General features: G+C 41.3%; 2 protein-coding genes across 5 annotated transcripts in view; one reads left to right on the plus strand and one right to left on the minus strand.

Annotated features, from left to right (window-relative positions):
* The window catches only part of afap1l2 (actin filament associated protein 1-like 2), a 45,091-nt gene extending 39,782 nt beyond the window's left edge, over window positions 1-5,309 (plus strand). For both annotated transcript variants that reach the window (XM_026163099.1, XM_026163100.1), the window contains exons 11-19: window positions 524-735; window positions 1,889-2,034; window positions 2,702-2,813; window positions 2,928-3,182; window positions 3,277-3,574; window positions 3,901-4,074; window positions 4,151-4,338; window positions 4,466-4,678; window positions 4,774-5,309. In XM_026163099.1, the coding sequence (XP_026018884.1) occupies window positions 524-735; window positions 1,889-2,034; window positions 2,702-2,813; window positions 2,928-3,182; window positions 3,277-3,574; window positions 3,901-4,074; window positions 4,151-4,338; window positions 4,466-4,678; window positions 4,774-4,800 (1,625 nt within the window). In that variant the 3' untranslated portion in view covers window positions 4,801-5,309. The remainder of the gene's footprint in view (window positions 1-523; window positions 736-1,888; window positions 2,035-2,701; window positions 2,814-2,927; window positions 3,183-3,276; window positions 3,575-3,900; window positions 4,075-4,150; window positions 4,339-4,465; window positions 4,679-4,773) is intronic.
* A 397-nt stretch (window positions 5,310-5,706) lies between these two features.
* On the minus strand, window positions 5,707-22,951 carry vwa2 (von Willebrand factor A domain containing 2). 3 transcript variants are annotated; one of them, XM_026163102.1, is made up of 14 exons: window positions 22,711-22,951; window positions 18,096-18,157; window positions 14,503-14,577; window positions 12,132-12,265; window positions 11,947-12,056; window positions 9,636-9,833; window positions 9,405-9,538; window positions 9,110-9,239; window positions 8,211-8,266; window positions 8,020-8,127; window positions 7,345-7,926; window positions 6,665-7,216; window positions 6,339-6,461; window positions 5,707-6,106 (listed from the first exon to the last, which is right to left on the minus strand). In XM_026163102.1, the coding sequence occupies exons 2-14, from the start codon at window positions 18,145-18,147 to the stop codon at window positions 5,976-5,978; spliced, it is 2,385 nt and encodes a 794-aa protein (XP_026018887.1). In that variant the 5' UTR covers window positions 18,148-18,157; window positions 22,711-22,951; the 3' UTR covers window positions 5,707-5,975. The 3 variants fall into 3 exon arrangements, with proteins under 3 accessions (XP_026018887.1, XP_026018886.1, XP_026018888.1); XM_026163101.1 differs by having other exon boundaries at window positions 22,661-22,951; XM_026163103.1 differs by lacking the exon at window positions 14,503-14,577 and having other exon boundaries at window positions 22,661-22,951.
* Window positions 22,952-22,977: the final 26 nt, after the last annotated feature.

Below are 22,977 nucleotides of genomic sequence, written 5' to 3' on the forward strand. Positions count from 1 at the left end.
AGGTCTCAACCCACCTCATGATTGGGCTGGCATAGCACCTGCATATCATTTTGGTTGGTCCAGATAACATTAGATTGTATGCAAGACATACAAAAAAGCACCGTCTCTGTTTCTTCCCTGTGTTATATGCAAAATAAAGCAGTTTGTTTTGAACCTCACTGTGAACATGGTCTAATGATGTTCTGTCAAAACTCCTCATTGTAATATATGTTAGTGCTACTGGATTATAATCATTTAGTCCATAATGATATGCACCCTCTATGTCAGACTGTTGGTTTTCAGCAACAAACAAGATTGTATGACAGCAATTTGTAAGCACTGGTTTAAGTAAGAACCAGTATGAATTGTGAGATTTATCACATCAAGCAAGCATATATTTCTTTCAGTCAAGTGGAATTACCTTAAAGCCACGCAGTGTACGTTTCTGCGACTTCAGTATTTGTTTTCTTTGCACAGTATTAATTTCTAAGAGAAGTAAAAAAGGAAACTTCATATTTATGTTTTCTCCTCCATCCTCTTTCAGGCTACCTCAATGTACTGGTGAACAGTCAGTGGCGGACCTGCTGGTGTCTTATAAAGAATGGACAGCTGTGGTTTTACCAAGACAAGGGCAAGAACAAAGTAACCCAACCTGCTGTGTCTCTAGAGGGCTGCAATGTTTTGCCTGACCCCAGCCCAGAGCACCTATACTCCTTTCGGATTGACATGGATGGCACACAGATGGCAACTCTAGAGGTAGATTACCGCTTTATGTTCTCTACATTTAAATGTTTGTAGGGGGGTTAGATTGGTGAGAAAATGCTGGAGGCTTTGTTAACATGCAAAATAAATACTTTGCACTGGGTGGAAACCCAACCACGCAGGTTTCAGTTAGTCAGGAGTGGAACAGCGGTGTGCTGCAAGCTCAAAGCGCTACTTAACCAAAGCTTATTGAAAATAGACCATGATATCGCATGTACACACAGCATGTTTCCTGTCTGCAGCTCATGCTTGCCTCAGATGAGAGCTTACTTTGGGCTTACCGCTTAGCTCTAAGCGGTGGGCTCAAATGTCTGGCAGGATGTAAATGTGTGGAAAAAAGCAAATACCGAGTCAGCAAAATGAGAAAAGATGCACAGCTGCTTCTTGGAACCCTCAACAAACATGTCCTCATCTGAAACTCACTTTCTGCTGACATCAGACAGCATATGTAATATATGTGCGCACACAAGGGTGGTCTGGGAGCTTGAATGGGTGTGGGTGCATGTGTACATATGCAAGTGTGCGTCTTTGTGTAAAGGGTGTGGATGTACTGGGCTTTTGGGGGACTAATGCTACACCCTTTTTCATTAAGCTTCCAGTACCACCCAGCTGCAGTGCATGTTTGGTCAATGGAATTCAATGTTTAGTCTTCTGGGATGTGTTCTGTTTTTTTCCTTCTTGTCATAAGGTTAACATTAAAACTATTTTAATTCAAATAAATATGCGACGTCAAACCATTATGTAATATGTGTAATAGTTAACCTTCTAATTTAGACAAGCTGTTTGAATCTTCCAAAATAATAAAAGGCAGTAAACACATCGTGTCATATCAGGTTGTTTTACGTGCCTCAATCTCAATCTTACTTATTTAATAGAGAATTCTTAAGAAGCAGTTTGATCCAAAATACCAAATCCGAGAAACAGCTCTTTCCTCTTATATTTTTCTAGTTAAGTCTAACAGCTCGGCTTGTACGGTTCATTTCTTAAAGTTTAGTTCAGAGAACCGCTGCTTGGAAATGGTGCTGTAGCAATCATTTCATTAATTAAAAATGGCATCCAAATTAAACTCTGAGAATTTAAAAACATGATGTTGCAAGTGCATGGTTTACAGTGAATGCTTGTCCTTTTCTTTTCCATCCCCTCCCAGGCTAAGACATCAGCAGATATGGGTCACTGGCTGGGACTCTTGCTGTCACAGACGGGAAGCAAAACAGATCCAGAGGAGCTGACATACGACTATGTCAATGCTGAGAGGATCTCCACTATTGTCAATGCTGCGAGGACTTCCTTATAGTAAGTTATTCGCTTTTGTTCACCTCAATATGCAGATTTCCAGCTCCATATCTTATTCTTGGACTTTAGTAGAGTGGTTCTGCGTCATTCACAGTTTGAAATAATCCTCATTTATCACGCATTGATCTTTGGTCCAACTTTGCTTTAAATGGACCAGTGCTTAAACGCCGCATTTCTAGTCTATTTGAGCACTCAAAGCACTTTTTTACTACAAGAGTCATTCACCCATTCACACATATGTGCTTTATTCTATGCCAAATCACCTTTAATCTAACATAACACACTCACACTTAAATGGATGCATCAAGGGAAACTTTTATTCCCCGAGGACGACATGCAGAATAGAGGAGCCAGAGGTCAAACCACCAACCTTATGATTGGTACACGGCTTGCTCTATCTTTCAAGCCACAGCCACTGCTTTAAAACTGTCTTTCTTCCGATTGGTCAGTCCTCACAAACAAAACATTTGAACTGCAGCTGCTGTGTTCACAGCCAGAACAGTGCCTCAGATGACCAAAATAATATAACATCCCCTCTCTTTGACATCATCCAGATAGAAGAGTATATAAAGCTGTCTAAATGCCGGTGTTTTAAGCAGTCTGAAGTCTGAGCTTTTGGAGAGGACTACCACTGCACAAGGTTATTTGTTATTGTGTGTCTTTCTAGCTTGATGCAGAGGAGGTATTCAGAGCCAAACACCTACATAGACACCCTACCTTCTATTTCTCACAACTCTGATGATCTGTACGATGATGTGGCCTCTATAGCTGACCCAGAGGTACGCTGTCACGAAACCCGATGCAATGTTTTGAGATTTTAACTTTCAGTTTAATATTGACTCAGTCATCTGGCCACAAGCCATCTCCTAATTTCCTCCTCTCGTGTCATACAGGATGCTGAGGAGAATAGCCAGACAAACTGCGAGGGCAACAATCTCCAGAAAGACAATGAAACATGCTCACAAGACAATACCAAGGGCCCACAGGGTACAGAACAAGACTCTGAAAACAGGATTTACCTAGACCTCGTCCCTGTGCGCTCTTTCCTTCATACATCCTCTGGAGGGAAACTTTCCCCTAAAGAAGCTTCGAGACATTCCCTAATACCAGCAGATGACAAGAAGGACTCCTCTTCTCAAGTTAAAGAGGTAGGAAATTAGAGTTTATTGACAACCTCAAACCTTTCTCTAGAAAATATTTTTTACTTTCTACATTAATAATTTGCACATCATTTGGTTGCAGGGGACGTCGACTAACAATACTGAGCCAGATTCAATGCCCGCATTAAATGGGACAAACTTAGCCTCTGCTACCAGCAAACCAGAACAAGAACGAGCCCAGACTCCCACTCCATCACAGCCACAAACTCAACCAGTCAAGACCTCAACCCAGAGCCAAGAGACCACTAAGAAGACCAGCCTGGGAATCACACAGGCCTTCAATTCCTTTGGTGGACAAATCCACAAGGGTCCAACATCTCACACTGCTGCTGTGCATCCTCACAGCCCACAACCTGCAAGGCCCAAGGCACATACTATAGGTCAGGACAAATGGGGCAGTGGGTTTGCTGAGTTCTGTATATATAAAAAAGATATAGCAAGCATGCTCTTCATTTTAATATCACCACACTCACCTTTTTACAGATATATTCAACAACTTTTCATCATGAAGCAGATATGTTAGAAGTACTTATTACTTTCCTTGACACCTGCTTCCTATTCTGTACTATTACATAACCATGGCTCCCTCTAGTGACAGCCTGCATCTTCTACAGTTAAAAGCACAGCTTAAGATCTGGGCAAGTTTGGGGTTTTTACGGATATTAAATCTCTATGTCCTCTAAAATTATAAATGCTCAATTACCAGGATGCCCCGGTGCAGTTGAGATAAAGCTGGGCAAGAACCGCACAGAGGCAGACATGCGGCGTTACATCGAGGAGCGTGATCGCCTGGAGAAAGAGAGGGAGGAGGTGAAAATCAGTCTGGCAAACCTCAAGAAAGAGAAGAGGGAAACCAAAGAGGAGCTCAGCACCTGCCAAGGTACACCTGCAGTGTCTGTATGACTCAAAGATTTGCACTGATCACATGGGGACTGACAGCAGTTTGTTGTCCTCAGATCCCAAGCAGCAGGCCTCATTGGAAGCCCGTCTGAAGCAGAAGGAGGAGGCGTGCCGAGAGGCAGAGCAGCACAGGGTGGAGGTGGAGCTACAGTTGGTAGAAGTGAAGGAAAGTCTGAAGAAAGTGGAGTCAGGGCCCTTCACGCTGGGAACCACACTGGACAGCAGCCTCCAGGACACGCCGATGGTTAGTGTGCTGGCTGTCTTTCAATACACCTCAGAATCCATCTGCTAAATGTTTTCTGTGTTTTTCAAATCAGTGCGTGATGCTTGAAATGTGAACCTTAACCATCTCGCTGCTGTTTTACCCTCAGCCTAAAGCATCAACGATAGGCTCTCCCCAGGTATCGTCATCGTCGTCGTCGTCGTCGTCGTCGTCGTCGTTATTGTCACCATCATCTTCTTCCCAACCCTCCAGCAGCAACGTTAACGCAGATTCAGTTTCCCCGGTCAATTCTGTGTCTGCTCTTAAAGGCAGACCCACCTCCATGATGACCACAAAAGGCAACGTCCTACAGAAAGCTAAGGTGAGATTCTTATTTACACAGAAAGCATTAATGTCAGTATCCTATCTTGAAAGAAATATTATAATTGGTAGGTCTATTTCTTTTTATATTCATAGGAATGGGAAAAGAAATCAACAACCTAAGGAAATCTTCATTGACCTTTGAAATTCAGAAGTTTATGTTGGTCTAGTCGCCCGTCACCACATTCTGACCCACCGAATGAGCAGACATTTTAATCAAGAACCTCCCTTCCCTTGGCCCTTCAACCAAACCATCACTTTGTCAAGACTATAATGAGCCACAGAGGCACACTTCGTGTTCTTGGATACCACTGGATTTAATCTTAAATTCAATGACTTTTTAAAGTTTGTTTCTATTTGCAAAGGGAGGAAAGTGATGAAGTAGCATTTTGGCCAGTGTAAGAAATGCATTAATGCTACGTTTAAACTTTGAAACGTTGAAATTAAAAACCACTGAAGTACGAGACAGAGGCCCCCTTACTAAATCAGCCGCTCTGTACACAGATTGTAGCTTGGTTCATATATGCTGGTAGCCAAGATGTAAATATATTTACACCATTATTCAGCCTTTGGGCTTGTATTGCTAGCTAAAAATGCACTTTTTATTCAAATAAAAATATACTGACAAAAATATGGGTTGATTTTTTTTTTTTTTTTTTAATGTATCATTTTGCTATAACAAGAATAAAGTCTTTACTTTTGTAAGGGGAAACATTTTTGTTTCCTTCCTTTAGTTTCAGATTCCTTCCCATCAATTCATTCAAAATGTACCTGCCATCTTCTCTTGAAATCCTCAATTATTTCACCCCTCACTGGAGTATAACTACCTTTTGTACATTTAGATTTAACAATATGAATGTACTTTTTTTTCCAAATGAACCTTGACCAGCTTAGTGGATTTGCGTGTAAAAATTTGGAGCGTAATATTAAAAATGGAAACGGAGGGAGTGGGAGGACCTTCTTTTTGGTTATGTAAAGAAATAAAGTTGTGTCTATTATGCATTAAAAACATTAGCATCCTGACACTGATTAATAATATAAAAGCTTAAATCCTTTAAATACAAGAGAACCGTGTTGAGACATTTGCACAACAGTGAGCACAGTGACAACAATAATAACATACAAATGGATTCAGCAGTACAGACACTTGCTGACACTGTGTGAAACTGTAAACACTGAAGCAAAAAAACAAAGCAACATTAGATTTCCCTTTGCTCCATCGTCTACCTGCAAGCATCCTCGGTTCTTAAGTGTTCATATGCTCAGTGTATACTTTGTGTTTATAAGTGCAGGGCATGTCAGGGAGTATGTCTCCGACGGTGTAGTTTGTAGCGATGCAGAAGCTCCTGGTGGTTCTTCCTCTGTCTGCTCTTCCTCCTCAGACCAGCAGGTCTTGGAAGATCCCCTCTGGATGAAGACCTGCTGCTTCCTACAAACAAACCACACAACAAGTCATGACTTGTAACCAATTCTGTCCATTTACATTTACAGTTTAATTTATGAGCTTTTAATATGGGATCAAATGCTATATCAGGATATGTATATCTAAATCAGTTTGTCTTTGTTTTTGCACTTAAGTTTTGTAGAAGGATCACTGACGAAGCTATGAAAAGTATAAATTAAGGATATAAGGAAAGAAAACTTTCATGAATGTCACTGACTTCTTTCGCAGTGCGGCCCCTCATAGCCTTGGCACTGACAGCGAAAGCTCCCTTCTGACAAGATGCAGACCCCATTATTCATACATGGGTTAGGCTTGCACAGGTTTACAGGTTTCTTCACCTCTGAAAGGAAGGAATCAACACAAAGCAGCCAATTATTTTTCATGTTAAGTTTAAAATAAACTATCTTACATCTCTGAAAAGGCTAAGTGAAGGGAAAAGAAGAAAAACTGTGTTTGCAGATCAGTTTCACACAGTTCTTTATCAACAGAAAAGGAAAATAGTTTAGGAGGTTTGGTAAAAGACAAGTTCCCCTGCATCGTTACCTGAACACAGCATCTGCACCAGGACATCCTCAAAGTACTTGAGATCCTCGTAGGACGGCACTGAGATCATGTGCTCCTCTGCACCGGCAATCTGCATCAGCCTCTCCCTCTGGACATCGCCGATACCAACCACAAGCACTGAGACTCCATTTTCTCTTATCTTTTGAGCTGGTACGACAGCATCATCCCCACCGGTGCCGTCCGTCACCACTACTACAGCCTTGTTCACTCCCGGTCGTGCGCCATTAGCTATGGTGAGAACATTAGAGTGGATGTGCAGCAACGCCCCACCCGTCGAAGCCACTCCACCCACGTACTTGGCGTCACCTACAGCCTGAATGATGGAAGAACCAGTCTCATACGTGTCCAGCTTGAAAACAGTGGTGGCTCTCCTACTGTACGCCACAAGGGCCACTTGAGCCACGTCACGGTTGATGTCGAACTGGACGGTGACGCTGCGCACAAAGTTCTGCAGGGTGGCAAAGTTATCACGGCCCACACCACCTGAAGCATCCAGGGCAAACACCAGATCTACAGCTTGACCCAGACAACCTGGAAAAGAAAAGGAAACAAAAAAAGAATATGGATAGCTAATTTGATTTTTTTTGTGTGCAATAGTATCTGACCTAATAGTGGCATTAATGTTCCAACATATTCAGCACATCTATCAGATCAAGCACCTTGCGTATCCACGCTGCAGATCTTGGCCCTCAGCTCGGGGATCTTGGAAGCGAGCCTATCAGGTGATGAGTAGGTGAGGGTCCTCTGCAGATTTCCTGTGATGTTATTCAGCTGCTCCTTTAAGCTGTCAGGTCCCACTCCTATCAGGAAGATCTCTCTGTCTCGTGCATATTTGGACGGCTCAACCACCTCATCTGCGGCAGGAGTGGCGGTGAGCAGCACCACCACACGGGGAAGGTCGTCCGCGACATCGGCAAAGACCGGCGCGCTCATAAAGCCATGGCGGGTAACATAGCGGAGGGCCTGGCCCGTGTTTGTTTCACCACCAATTAGCTGAAGTGAGTACACAGCATTAAGAAGACTCCTCAGGTCTCCTTTGAACTTGCCAACCTGGGCCTCGACTCGTGGTTCCCCGCCAAACACCGCCAGGCCGACCTTGCTGGGACTGTTAGAGCCAATCACAGTCTGCAGGAAGCGCTTTAAGAAGGACTTCAGGCGGAGAAAGCCTTCCATGGTGAGTGTGGCAGAGCCCTCAAGCAGGAAGAGCAGGTCTACAGAGCAGTCCAGCAATAATGCAGGAGCTAAGAAGAAATGGATGGTTTGGTTAATTTGCTCTCTACGTTCAAGATCCGACATAGCCTTAGCATGTAGTCAGCAGCTTTGAGTGTACTGACCACAGTGTGGGTCTCCTCCGTAGCCAGGAGGACACACGCAGTGGTAGCCCTCTGAACCTTCTGATACACATGTTCCACCATTCAGGCATGGCTGAGAATCACAGGGATCTACAGTGGAGAGAGAGATGAAGAGCGTGAGCTGCAGTTACTGCATCTCAGAGAAGTAAAAAGCGGCAAGACGAGGTTGTTACCCGGACAAATTGTTCTATGGCAGACTGTCTGGTGTCTCGTATAAACCTTGTTGTACCTGTAGAACACAAAATTCAAAATATTTTGTTAGCATTTAAAACAGTTGCTTCTAGATGGTGTGATGTGGGTAAGTTACTGACCCCCATAAGCCATTCTCTGATTTTCCCTATTAGGTAACAGAAACATATTACCTGAGCCCCAGCCATCAATTGATTCATATAATAAGTGGCCAGAGGCATTTTAGATCTCAGTTGGATTTACCAGTCATGCGAATTGCTAGCACTCATCTAGACAGTTTCAGGTACTAGAAACAGCACACACCTTATTTCTTTTCTCTGCTTTTCCCTGAGTGTAATGGTCTACTTCCACTTGCCTCGGGCCATTTTGCTGTGGTAAAGTTGCAATGTTGTGTGAAATTAATTTTGTCAAAGGCCATTTTAATTTTGCCTGGGAGGGTCTGAAAGAATTACACTGCTGTAGCTTGTTTTGTATTAACACCCTCACACTGACACAGCACATTAACACATGGGAGTTACCCTGTTCCACTGCTGTCTTGTGGCTCATTGAGCAATGAGGGGGAAAAAACACTGTTACACACTTAGATCCAATGCAACGTCCAAAACAGATCATATTAGGAAACTATACAGTGCTGTGCTAAAGTCCTGAGCCACCCCATGATCGTGTTGTCTCTACACAGACAACTTAGCATGCTGTACAGTTTCAGGTTAAAGAACTGTTAAAGAATTTAAGAAATCTGGATAAATAGGAGGACAAAAGAAGTAGTGACACATCTAAAAAACAAAAAAACAACTATCTACAGCAGATGAGCCGTGTCAAGACTTTTGCACAGTACTGTATACTGCAGCTACGACATTTGAAAGTAAAACCTTTAAACACTTGCCTGTAGTAGGGACAGAGAGATGTGTATGGGGAATAGCCTTTGGAACCTTTCCAACACATGTAGTTCCCCTGCAGCTCTTTAACTGTCTCCAGTGTCTTCCTCTCACAGGGAAATGTCTCCATCCGACAGCCTGGAGAACAGGGTTGAGACAGGGGTTAGGAGGAGACTGGACACTGAGCAATGAGGGACTAGAAAAAAGGGGGTAGTGCAGCACAAAACAAGGATGTTAGAGAAAAGGATTCCCATTCACTTCTTTAACAAACAAGCACGAATAGTTGTCAGTGGAAAGTCCAACCTGCGGGTGTGGCGTTGCAGAAAGAAAACGTGCTCAGTGTTGTGTACAGGCCATTGACACCATCATGGAAATGCTCGGCGAGGAAAACGTGGCTCTCTGTTGGCTCACTGGCTAAAGCGTGAAGCTCCTCCCATCTGAAAACATATAGAGATGGCTTAGTATATAAAGAAATGTACACATACTTTAATGAATTATTATAGGGAAAGTTTATTGTGGAGCTGTCAAACATACTTGGGGTAGCGCAAGCCCACAGCAAACACAACCACGCCTGTGTCTTTGAGCTGAGCAGCTGCCAGCACCGAGTTGCCCTGAGATCTCCCATCTGACATCAGGATGACGATGCGAGGCACACTGGAAGAGTTACGGCCGCCTGGGAAACCCTTCCTGAGGATGTACTTCAGAGCCAGGCCTGTCTGGGTGCTGCCTCCCCTGTGGGTAGAGAATTCGGAAAAGCGAAATAGCAGGATTTCTGTGTTTTTGTTTGAAAAATACTGAGGAGTTAGAGCGCATGTACTGTACTACAGCAGATGTCAGCAAGGTCAATAAACTGCTGCATATCACAGCCAAAGTAAACTAAAGATTACATTTGGATGGATTTCTCTTTAAGTTCTTGGACTCTAAATGTATGTTGGCTGCGTTTCATCACCCCAGGCCTCGTGACACACATTTAAATCATTTTCGGTTTTGTTTTTGTTTAACATAAATGTCCATCCTTTCATTTTCAAAGTGTAGACACTGAGAAAAAGATCCTTTCCAGGTGACAGAGGACAGATGTGGTGAAACAAACGCTACAAGTGTCTTCCTCGCCAATCTAACCTCCTTAGAACAGATCTGTGTGAGCATATGCTCCACAAATATCTTCAAAATATTGAGACTAAGAAACTTGCGCTTCTTTGAACTACAATAATCTCAAACAACAATGTGAACAAAAACACATCTGCATTTAAAGCAGCTTTCAGTTGCTCCCTTGTCATCAAGCGTCACCAGCTAGGTCTGCACATTTGATTTGGCAGCATTTTATGCCAGATGCCATTTCTGGTGAAACACCACAGAGATTTGTGTCGCCTGCTGAACTTGAACCGCAACCTTTTGCTTGCCAAATGAATGTGTTAAGCACTTAACTACATGACTTTTACTGGTAATAATCAGAGGTTAAAGTGGGCTGGAGCAATTAGTTTCAAAGCAGCCACTGAAACGTTTTTGACTGAAATTGTAATTTTAATTTTAGATGTAATGTCCTAATTCAGAGTTTCTGAGAGATTGGATCAATTATGATGATTAGCTGAACTGGCCGAATGGAATATGACAATTTCGCGTCATTAAAGGTTGCATGAAAATACGGGCAATTTATTGTAGTTTTCAGAACTAGAATAAAGTTTACAGTGATGTGCTATATTGGAGTGATCAGTTTACTGTAATAATACATCAAAGGTAACAGATAATACTTTTTTTTGCTACTTTAATCACTGGTAATAATGATAATAATGCAATAAATCCAATAAAAATGCATAAAGTTCTCTAACATTTCCAAAGTTGCTATAACATTTCTACTGATGTTGAGTCAGTCGCTACATTAATTCATTTTGTGGTAATGTGACTGGTTATAGGTTTCAATTCTATGTACCCACTTCAAACCAGCTGGTGGGTCAAACTGTTACTTCCACATTGTGAACAACACACACACACACACACACACACACGGTCAAATTACCATCCTCTTCCTCGGTTTATGCACTTATCCAATATCCAGTGACCACCTGTGGAGGGCCTCTAATCTGAAATTAATTTGTTTTCCTTTTCAGGGAGCATTTGGTGCTACTTAGCCACATGTGTGCATGTGTATGTGTTTTGCTGTCAGCATAGTTTAAGGGATTTATAAAATATAAGATGAGGACAAGAAAATGTTGCCAGTCTGGATATGTTCGACCTAATTATTTCACCTTTTTTATTCATTTACTCTTGGATTTGTTTTCTTAAACATGACAGTCTGGTTTTAAAAACATAGAAAAAGGCATGCCTCCAACAGGGACATACCATTTTGTTAGCACTAGGTCTTTTTTTCAGCTGTCAAAATAGATGAACTACTGAATCTTCTGTGGCAAATATAACACACGCATACAGTTTTGTAATCTCAGTCTGCACTAACAGCATCTTGCACTTCCAGGCCGGTTGATAACAATGGAAACGCTAGAAGAAAAAATAAAGAGGACGCCTGCCAATGTAGGCTCTCTGTTTTCCAAATCAAAGAAAGCTGTGAGCCACAAATGTTTTGACTCCATCCTTAGAAGTGTTGCTTGCTAATTAAAATCTTAAAATAATGTCGCCTGCTTCTCCAGTGAGCGCAGATGATTTAAAACAGTTAATTTCATAATGGATGTCAAAAAAACCCTGTTTAGACACATTTTCCACATTTCTTTAAAGCTTTCATTTATGTCCCGGATCCTTCATAGTTATAACTCATTAATATACAAAACCAAACTTAAGTTAAAGGCTTGAGTTCACATATTGAGCTACTCGTGCTCAGATGGCAGCAGAGACACACCTGTAAGAAATGCTCTTTATCTGCTTCTTCAGCTCCTGCTTGGTGGAGTATGAGTCCAGGGTAAACTCAAGCCGAGGAGTTGAGCCAAACTGAATTAAACCAACTCGCACCTGCACAGGGAGAAATTACAAGAGCACTGACTGACAGGATGCGAAGACGGCGAGAGACAAGAGATCAACCCAAACCTTATCTGCTCCGATGTCTAGTGCTTGACAGAGTTTGATCGCATAGTGTTTGGACCTCTCGAAGCTGCCTTTCCCAACGCTGTAGGAACCATCCATGAGGAAGAGGATATCCATGACTGCTGAGCACTGCATCACTTCCCATTAAAGCAAACACACACAGAATAATTCACACAGAGGGTACAGACGAAGATGGGTCAATAGGTCCAAACTCATTCACTAGCTTCCCCACATTCCTGTATTATATTGGTTTTCCTGGCTGGGTATCAAATGGACCGTTGCAGACAAAAATAGTATCTAGACATAATAAGAGAAAACAAACTCTGCATGTCAAAGCTCATTTTATTTTCTTATATTTTCCCTTTCACACATTAAACTACTACCAAGCGAAAAGCTTTCTCTCTCTTTCATGCACGTTTGTACTTGCTGGGTGCATCAGCTGATTATGAACAGAGCCATTAGGGGCACATTACACGTGCAGCGTGTGTCATCTGTCTGTCATTTGAGTCATCTGCTTATAGAAAAGTCACATACACCACTGACACAGACCACCAACTTCTAAGTATTTCTGTCTCACAACTTGTTATCCATTTCTGATTTAGGCTCTCTGGCTCATTTACTGTGTGCTGCTCAGCTGACTTACATCCAGTTACAGGCATGCAGGTTGACATCATGACCAAGCATGTCACAACAATTCCTAGCAACAACCCTCATGTGAAAAAAAACATTGATTCAGTAGATTGTAAAACTACCTTTAGCAGCAGTAACTTGAAGTAATTTTTTGTAAGAATTTATCTGTCTTTTACGTGATTGTGGAAGTATTTTGGCTCATTATTGTTAACAGCATTCCTCCGGTTCATTAAAATTTGCTTATTCACAGCTTGAGGGTTTGTCTGGGCCACTTAACTCATTCACTGCCATTGACGTCTATAGACGTCAATTGAAAAACTTACGTTGACTGCCATTGACGTCTATAGACGTCAATTACGTTTTTCAATGGGAGGGGCTAGAATACAACCTCGGGCAACTTGAAAAACTGAAGCCCACCAGCAGTAAAAGTAGACCTGCAAGGAGGTGCAGGGTTTGCGCACGTAAGGGATTGCGCAGTGAAACAAAAATGTGGTGCAAGTCTTGTTGTGTGCCCTTGCATCCCGGAAAGTGTTATAATGATTACCACACAAAAGTGAATTATTCATTGTGAATAAATGTTTCACTATGTACATTTTATTTTTTCATATATTTGTAAATAAATTGTTTTGATAAAACATAACCTTTCTCAGTGTTATTTCTGTTTTATAGAAGTGAAAAACTATTTTATATGTTAGAGGTGTCACAAAGCAAGAAATATTAGTGTCAAAGGCACTTTTCTGCTTGAAATGTATTTTTCACAAAAAGCTCGTTTTCTCCCTTTTTTTGGTCAAAACAGGCATTTTTGGTGGAACCCACCTCTCTTCTACAGCTGATTACTAAAGAATGGAAAATGGTAGAAACAAACTTTTTTTTTTGGATGAAAGAAGAGAGTCTGTTCTTCATTTTGGTAGGTTCAGCGTTTATATGATCATAACACACAGTTTTCTGTGGCTCTTCAAAAATGAGTAAAAATGCTCAAAAACCCTGGCAGTGGGGAGTTACCTGATTTGAAAATGGCTGGCAGTGAATGAGTTAAGTGTCTTGATTCTCTTGTTTTTAGCCATTCTGTTGTAGATTCTGCTGTTCTATTGATCTTTATCTTGCTGCATGACCCAATTTGGACCAAACATTACCTGCTGGACAGATGGCCTCACATTAGGCTGAATACTTTGAGTCACTGACTCATGGTTGAGTCGATGACTACAAGGTACCCTGGTCTTATGGCAGCAAAGCAATCCTAAATCATCACCCCTTCACCTCTGAGTTTGACATGTGGCAAGAGATGTTTGTGCATTGTGCATTATGACCAAACATCTCCACTTTGGTCTCATCTGTTTAGATGCAAACCTAAGCTGTGCTGTCATGTTCTTATTAGTGACAGGCACCTTTTATCTAGCAACCCTTCCAAAAAAAAAACATACTTGTTGTGTCTTTTTGTAATTGTGATATCATGAACTTTAACATTTAACATGCTAACTGAAGCCTGTAGAATGTGAGATATAGTTCTCTGGTTTTATACAGTTTCTAAGAGGATTGCGCAGCCAGATCTTAGGTTGAATTTGCTGGGCATCAACACACACCTGAATGCTCCAAACCACAGAACTGCCAAAACTGCTGCTTTTACAGAGGTGACCCCTGATGATCAAAAAGTCAAGCGCCTGGCTGCTACTTACCTATGGAAGCAGTGCTTCATTTTTCACATGACTGTACATTTTATGTGTTAACCATTTTGTAAGGTACTCACTTTCTCCTGCAGAGTTGATTTTCACAATGTTCTCATGGCTGGTTTGAATCTCCTGCACAGAGGTGCCGTGCTGAACTAGCAGGCACCAACAACACAGAGAGCAGTCAGATATTTACTCAGTCTTTATTTATTCACCTACAGTCACTAGAGGTGGGAATCACCATACATCCCACGATACGATATTATCACAATACTTAACGCACGATACGATATTATTGCAATTTTTTAAAATATTTTGCGATATTCAGATTCTGTACATAAAGGTTTATCAATATTCATTTTATCTAATATCAAAGTCTCGCACTCAGTCTTTCTCTCATTTCAGTCAGTTTTATTGTTGACAAACTGAACAGTTTGTATTACAGTCTAGTCCAACTTAACTGAATGCAACCATCTGGTACAATTATAGCTATTCTGAACTATGCAATATGAAAACTATGCAGCCCCTTCAGCAACTGAAGAATTTGAAAGTAAATTAAAACAAAATAAAATTTTACATTAAATAAAAAAAGTTTTAAACTTAATTAAAATAAAACATGTCTTAAATTAAAATAAGTAAACTGTCATGTTTATTGCTGCCAAAAAACAGTTAAACACATTTGGACAGTGAAGGAATGTCAGGACTCTTGCTCAGAAAAAGGATCAACATGCTCTGAAGTCAGAGCACAAAAACCTTTTTTGTAACAAAATATCGATTTCTGCTGTCCCTGTATCGATACATTATTAGCAAACAAAATATCACGATATTACACAGTATCGATTTTTCCCCCACCCCTAACAGTCACAGTAAATTTACATAATGAAGCACTAACCTATGAGAGAGAGGCCAAAATAACTTGGAATAAATTAGAAATAGGTGAAACGTGGCTTATCACACATTTAACTGATTTTCTAAATGTGTCTAGACTACTGTAATCTAAAAGAACATATTCAAGCTTAAAACATTTAGGGTCCGGATCTCCACAAGGTTTCAAACACTTATAAATTATCATTGCAATTTCAATTTGTTTATATCTTAGTTTTAGTTGGATCCTCACCAGCTCCCATTAAAAGTCACAATTTTTCATCAGTTTCAGATTCACAAAATACTTCATATAAAAAAACCATGCTCTGACCTGTAGACCATTACTCTTCATGTTAACTTTATTTATTATCATTGTTCAGACATCCTATAGAGCCGTGAGAAAAGAAAAATAACCAATAAATTGGATGCTTTCCCTAAAGCCAAAATAGACTCCCACATGAGCCCTATTCTAATGGATAATTGAGTATTTCAAGCTAATGTGAGCAGACAAGTGAAGAAAACCATTCTTTCGCTCCATTCAGTCAAAGGACGCTCTTCTATTCAGGCACACGTACGGCTCAGAGGAGAGCAAGGACATGTTTTCGTGTGAACATGGCTTTTTGTCCGACAGAGGCATTTGTTCGGCACAGAGAAGGGAGCACTTGAGTGATTTTACAAACGTGCGTTGCCACGCTGAACAGATTCCACACTCTGAATACCACAGTGCTTCTTTTCAGTTAGAAAGAAAGTGTGAGTTCGTCCTCCCGTAATGCTTCAGGCTGTCTGTGTCTTGCTGATTTAGTGCCTGCACATCAGCTAAAACAGGTGATAAAAAGTCAAACGAGCCGAACGATAAAGCGCAACCGAAAACATCAAAGAAAGGTTGCACGTACAAAAGTTTGATGGGATTATTTAGTGCCGACATTGGCTTTGTCCTCATATTTTGCACTCATATTTCTGTCACTGATGTTGTCCGGTGAGAGGCGAGGAGAAAAATACTGGCTGACATTGATTTTTTTTCTTTTAAACATCATTTTTTGGGCCTTTTTGCCTTTGTTAGATTGGCGAAGGGAAGAATAGACAGTTGGATAGTAAGGTAGGTGGTTTGATTCCTGGCTTCTCCAGTCTGCATTATAAAAGTATCCTTGGGCAAGACACTGAACTCCAAGTTACTTTCCGATATATACATGTGTGTAAATGTTAGAAGAGAAAGAACTTGCATGAATACGGCATGTTGTATAAAGCGCTTTGAATGCTCAAGAAGGGCATGAACTAGTTTGCAGAGAATACTGTTCTTCCAGAGGAAAGAAGGGAACCAGCTTAAGTCAGGGTGTCAAGACTTTCGCAAACTCAGCACTAACCTTGAGTCCTTTTTATTATTTTTGACAACCTTTGTTTAAATCTGATTTCTTTGCAGGCTGCCACGGATGATTAATGGTGAAATGCAACATGCATTTAGCAAAAGACATGTCAGTGGTTCTAAAAAAAATAAAGGGAAAGTATGCAACATATAAATAATAAAACCAATTCAATATTTTATTGTTAAATTTTGAGCACAACTAAAACTCTGAAGTGGCAATAATATCATTTTTTAAAGCTCATGACTTTATTTTTTTTTCTTCAACCATTCATTCATAGGAGTAAAGGCCTTCATCGGGTCATGAAACATTAAGCACAACACTAATAATTAAAGAAACCTACCACCTGCAAACCAGACCTCTGCTCTCCGACCTCTCCACAATCCTGACCCTTTCAGCTTCCTCGAATTCCAACAACGCCGCAGCCCCAAAGCACTCCTGACAGTGGACGTTTAGGTTCTTGGCAAGCGGCATTTTCACGGTCAGTGTGGGGCCCACAGTGCTCTGAACAAAACATCTATCTGTTCAGCCGAGCGACTCTAGCAGAATGACTGTATCTTTAATGTGTGTGAAAGACGATTTAGCAGAAAAATCAGGAACAAGATAATAAATGTAAACCCTGCAGCTGAAGGGTTGATGTCAATTGGCATCAATCCCACGAGATCAACACAATATCTCCCTGAAATCAGAAAAATAACAGGGATTAGCCTTCCCCTATCTGTGGAATTCAATTTGACAGGCTGGATTACATGGATATCTTGCACTGAAACATGTTATCTGTGTTGTCAGCGTGTCGTCTCTTGACAGGGTAAGACAGTCTGGTGTGCTCAAGTTCAAAGTCTTAAAATGACCCATAATAAATAGTTAGGATGGGGCTAAAGCTGTCATTTTTGAAAACAATTCAAGGATTATATTGCCCCACGACTCCCGCCTCTTCCCTCAGGCACATACCGATGGACTCTGGTCAATGGGAACAATGCAATGGAAGAGATGCAAAGTTTGCCTCGCAAAACAAGCAGCATGTCAAGCACACGCGGCAGGAAAGCACTTTGATGCGAGACTTGACAGGTTAAAGCTGTGAAATGTCTCATAAAGAATCTCAGGTGGTCCAGAGGCGCTTCAGTGATTCACCGCACATTTTCCATCAAGCAGGGCATAAACTTGGGCCTTAAATGTTCTCACAAGCACCAACACAATGAACATTTTCAACACTAAACATTACAAGAACATTAAACTTTTCCTGAGCAAAAACAACCATAACCATCAGTACATACCTAATATTAGCATTTATTTCCAATGCTAACCCTGACACAGCGCTGTATCCACTGACTTTTATTTACAAAGCATCCATAATGCGCAAGCAGATATTCCAAAATAGTACTTAAAACACTCCTCCCACTAATGGCTCTGAGGCACAGAAGGCAAAACAGTAATAAAATCAATAAACCGACCTTGAAAAAGCAGCACAGTTAAGAGGGAGGAGAGGCAGATATGAAAGTTCATCCTGGGACGCCTGGAACGACAACAAAAGGGACACTTAGCCAGAATGCAAAGTAAAAGCACTAAAATGCACATATATCTGGGGGGGTTTTCTTGTTCACGAGTGAAAGTCTTTTGTTATTCTCAAGGTGAAAAAAACTTTAGCAATATAATCCATCAGACAGACAAAATGTCAGAGACACTGGCAAAGGAGCCAGAAATTGTGAGAAAGGTTTTTTTGTGAGCCGTTTTTGTGTTATACGGAAAACCACTTAAGCCTTGACACAATTCAGGAAATGTGCTATAGTGCTAGCCAAGGGACATGAGGACAAGTCTGTGTAACCCTACCAAGTAAAAATGAAAAAGTCATCAGCAACAGGGCACAACTACATTCGATCAGGGGGGCCAGGGGGTAAGTAACCCAAGACTGACTGCACTGTTACCATATTTTCATAGCTAAGTGTAGCTAAGTGGTTGAACTTTGGCCTTTCAAAGAGTGTCCATAGAGAAAAACCAGGGTGGTTGCAAAAACTTTTTAAAATATTTTCATACTATGCCTTAATAATTTTTCCTCAAACCTGATGCTGGGATCTACCTTTACTCTCATCAAGTTCACCATTCTCAGTGTGGGAATGACCCTAAACGTCCAGACATAATTTAGGAGAATTTAGAAGCTCTGTTTTGGTATTATTACCCTGGGAAAAGTGGCCTAACAGCATAATGTTGCCCTCAGGCAACAAACCACTAAATTCTATTTTGGTTATTAAATTAAAACAAAATCCAATACACTTCTTCAGATATTCGTCTACACGCCCAGAATTTTTTATTTAGTTATTTCAACTAATTCTACAGTGTAATAATCAAAAACACATGTGCCATTCTGAGAGACAGGACAAAACAACTGAGCATCGTTTAAAAGCTACAGGCTACCGGAATATTGTTGCTGACCATGTCCGTCCCCTTAAGACCACAGTCTCCCCATGTCGCAAAGCTCAGATCAAACTGGATCCTTGAATATAACAATACTCAGCACACATAACTGTACTCAACTGGCCTCCAGAGTCACCAGCTCTTAATTCAGAAAAGAACCTTTGGGATGTGGTGGAGCGAGAGATTCATATCATGGATATACAGCTAACAAATGTGAAGCAACTGCATCATGCAATTGCTGCACATTTATTTAAGTGGGTCTAAGCCAGTACCAGCCAGGTATACCTAATAAAGTGGCCAGTGAACGTAACTCACTTAACAAAGGTATCTTGATACCAGCATGTATACATATAAGTGTTTTGTCTGGGTTAAAAAGAATCCCATACGTTCCAAATAAAGCTCTTCAAGCAGGGGGGGGGGGGGATTCCAACAAGATACGAGCTATGTAAATATGTGTGTTTGAGAGTGTAATCCATGTTTACCACAGTGGTCACCCAGGAGCTGGGATACCAGAATATGCTGACATAGCCCCACGGCCATCTACAAACCCACTGATTATGATTTGATTACACATGCCAACTGTTAAGCAAGCATACAACCTGACCTCAGGTTAGCCGCACCATTACAATGACAGTCACATGTTGTGACTGTTTGATACACATACAATGTTAAGGGGGATGCATATAATATCTGATTAACTCTGGGAGCTGATAAGCAGGGCTAAAATATCCTTCCTGTGGCTGAAAAGACTGTGTGTGGTCCAACAGGTATGCATATTATAGAGACTAATATTTCCCTAGAAAGTAACCTTATACGGGCATTCCTTTCTTATGGGGACAAAACACAACACTCCTTAAAGGCAGTGGCCTTTAAAGTAAAGACTGCTTTAAGATTAGCAGTTCTAATTAATGTTAGAGCACATTTAAACAACTCAGTGTAAGTTAATGTTATATCCAATTAAATCATGGTTATATAATTGTGTGTGGACTTGCTCCAACAAAAGCCCACTATGCCTGTGGGATCTGACATTTTTGTGGGGTCCAAAATGCTGGATCCCAAAAGCTTACATAGCTGGCCGAAGGTTAATACTTGACTTTAGGTATTCAGTAATGACATCTATGGTTAGGGTAAGGGGGCGTGGCATGTATTATGTAAGTGACAGGTCCCCACAAAGATAGCCGTACTAAAATATGTGTATCTGTGTATAGGTAGACCAGAGAAACCCTCTGTACAGGTAAAGCCGCGTGTATTTCTGAGACAGGGATGTGATTGTGTGCAGGATGGAGCCCCTCTTTAAGAGGAGTCTGTGTGTCTGTGATACAGATCTGCAGAGCTGACATGGTGTGGCTGTCTGAGAAGGCACGTGCTGATAAACATCAAGAAAAAGCTATTGATGCTCATTTTGTGCACTCGCTGGTACGTCTTGCTGACAACAGATTTCATTACTTCCACGGGGGTGCAGCTTAGAGCGCCCATGCTTGCACAGGGAAGCAGCCGACCATGCCGGCATATAAAAGACACTTTTACAGTAAACGTGTGTAGTGCGCACACCTGTCTCAAAATTGGCTTCTTCTTCACAAGCATTCCTGCCCTCCCCGAGTCTGCGTGCCAGCGAACAGCTTCTCAGCTGTCTGCTCTGGAATAGTGGTTCCAGCTAAATGAGCAAAACTGCACAGATCAGCCTGTCAGGGGAGTGAAAAGCTAATTAAAGTGCTACACTCTCCTAACCTAATGTCTTTCATATTTCTTATGTGAATGGGATGATTAACCCATAAAATATTAGCGCTCAATTTCAGTGGTAAAATAATGGAGGAAGAGGAAGGGCCAAGTCAAGCTTTCCCACCAAACTGTATGCTTGGTGGTAAATTGCCTTCATGCTGTATAATTAGAAAGGAGCACCAGTTTTTGAACAAGCTTCATAGAAACGGCAGAGATCTTGTAACCTGTACTTGGGAGTGAGTGTGTTACTCTAAGAAACATCCTGACAGTGTAAATCATTTTAGGGTGACTCACCTGAAACAGCTGCTTTAAAAACAGCAGAGAGCAAATGTGAAAAACTGTGCAGCACGGCAGTGATTAAAAGCCACAAAATGCTTTGGTATGTACCCACTGTAGTGATGTGTTGCTCTAACAAGTCGGAAACCACACACAGACAGACAGAGGATGCAGTCTCTGATGGGATTTTGAGGCAGCTTATCATCAGTTCCCAGTTAATCAAGCTAAATAAGATTATTGTTTAGAATAATTTGCAGCAAATCCAGTTTGTGCAAATAAGAACTCATTTTATTTTATTTTTTATGTTGTGTGTCATTGAGTTTATTGATACACACTCTGACAAGCCAGATCATTAGGTACACACTTTGCCAGTTTCTGCCCCTAGATTACTTAATTCTTTGTGGCACAGATTCCAAGGTGCCACAAGCATTCCCTAAGAGATTTTGGCCCATACTGGCATTTTAGCACAGCTGCTGCAGATTTGTTGGATACATATCTCTCATTCCTCCACATCCCAAAAGGTGTTCTACTGGATAGAGATTTGGTGACTGTGAGAAACCAGTTTGAGTGATTTGAGCTTTGTCATCCTGCTGGAAGAAGCCATCAGAAGATGGGTACACTGGGGCCATAAAGCGATAGACATGGTCAACAACAGGTAGGTTACTGCATTTAAATGATGCTCAGTTTGTACTTAGGGGCCCAAAGTGTGTCAAGAAAATATCCCCAACATCATTACACCAACAGCAGTTTGAACATATAACACAAGGCAGGAAGGACCCATGCTTTCATATTGTTTAAATGCTGACCCTTCCAAATATCACAGCAAAAATTGAGACTTATCAGTTGAGATATTTCCCAATCTTCTGTTGTCCAATTGTGATGACCATGTGCAAATGTGTGATCTTCTGCTGCTGTTGCCCAAGAGATGCTCTTCGGCACACCTTGGTTTTAACAACTAGTTATTTACTGTAGTTTTCCTATCATTTTAAAGCAATTTATTGCACCCATCTCCTTCAAGATTTATTATCGTGCATACCTTTGCTATACCAAGTGGTTATCTGTTGCCTTTGTATCAGCTTGAAGCAGTAGAGCACCTTTGGGTTCACTCTGTAAACACTGCAGGGAAATGTCAGGTGATTTGAGCTTCAGGAGGCTCCTTTGACCACTTCTACATGTCGAAATACTCTGAGCTGCTTCTGTGTGATTGGCTCATTAGATATTCGTGTTGGGGGGGATATTAAGGTGCACCTTACAAATTTAGCGGGGAATATATTCAAATGACTGGGATAAAACGTCTCTAAATTATTAGCATTATTTAACGGTAGCAGAGTTTACAGCGGTGGGTTAAATGTGTTTAATTTTCCCTCTGGCCTGAACCTCTAGTCAAGTCTGTCCACACCTGGTCACTGTTCCGCGTATGGCAGGTTTAAAGTCAGGTACAAGGTCCTAGCATGCTAACATTACAGTCAAAAATGGAAAGGCAGGTTTCGTCAGTATGCATATCCAAAGTGGTATTCCTTAAACCTTTTAAGCAATCTCGTAAATTCCTTTAGGTTACATTAAAAAAAAAAATCATTGTACAGTAACTTGTTAACTCAAACAGCAAACTTACTAAACTGCTACAGAAAGTCAACCGTCACCAGCACATCCAAACCCACGCACCGATAAATCGTCTCCTCGCCGACCGCAGATTTTTCTCCTTTAAGCTGGAGCGCGTCTTCCGCAGACCGGTCCTCTCCGTCCTAACACCACCTTGTTTCCGCACTGATTTGATTTAATGAGGCGCTTTGCCTCCGACCAGAGAGGGAGCTGCGACCCCACCTACCCGACATGCCTATCCCTGAGGTACCTGCACAGATGAGTACTTCACATGACCTCCTCCCATCTCCAACAGGTACGAAAACGGAGTGGCTTAGATAGTTTTACATC

Source organism: Astatotilapia calliptera, chromosome 3, assembly GCF_900246225.1.
Source record: "Astatotilapia calliptera chromosome 3, fAstCal1.2, whole genome shotgun sequence".
Lineage (NCBI taxonomy): Eukaryota > Metazoa > Chordata > Actinopteri > Cichliformes > Cichlidae > Astatotilapia > Astatotilapia calliptera.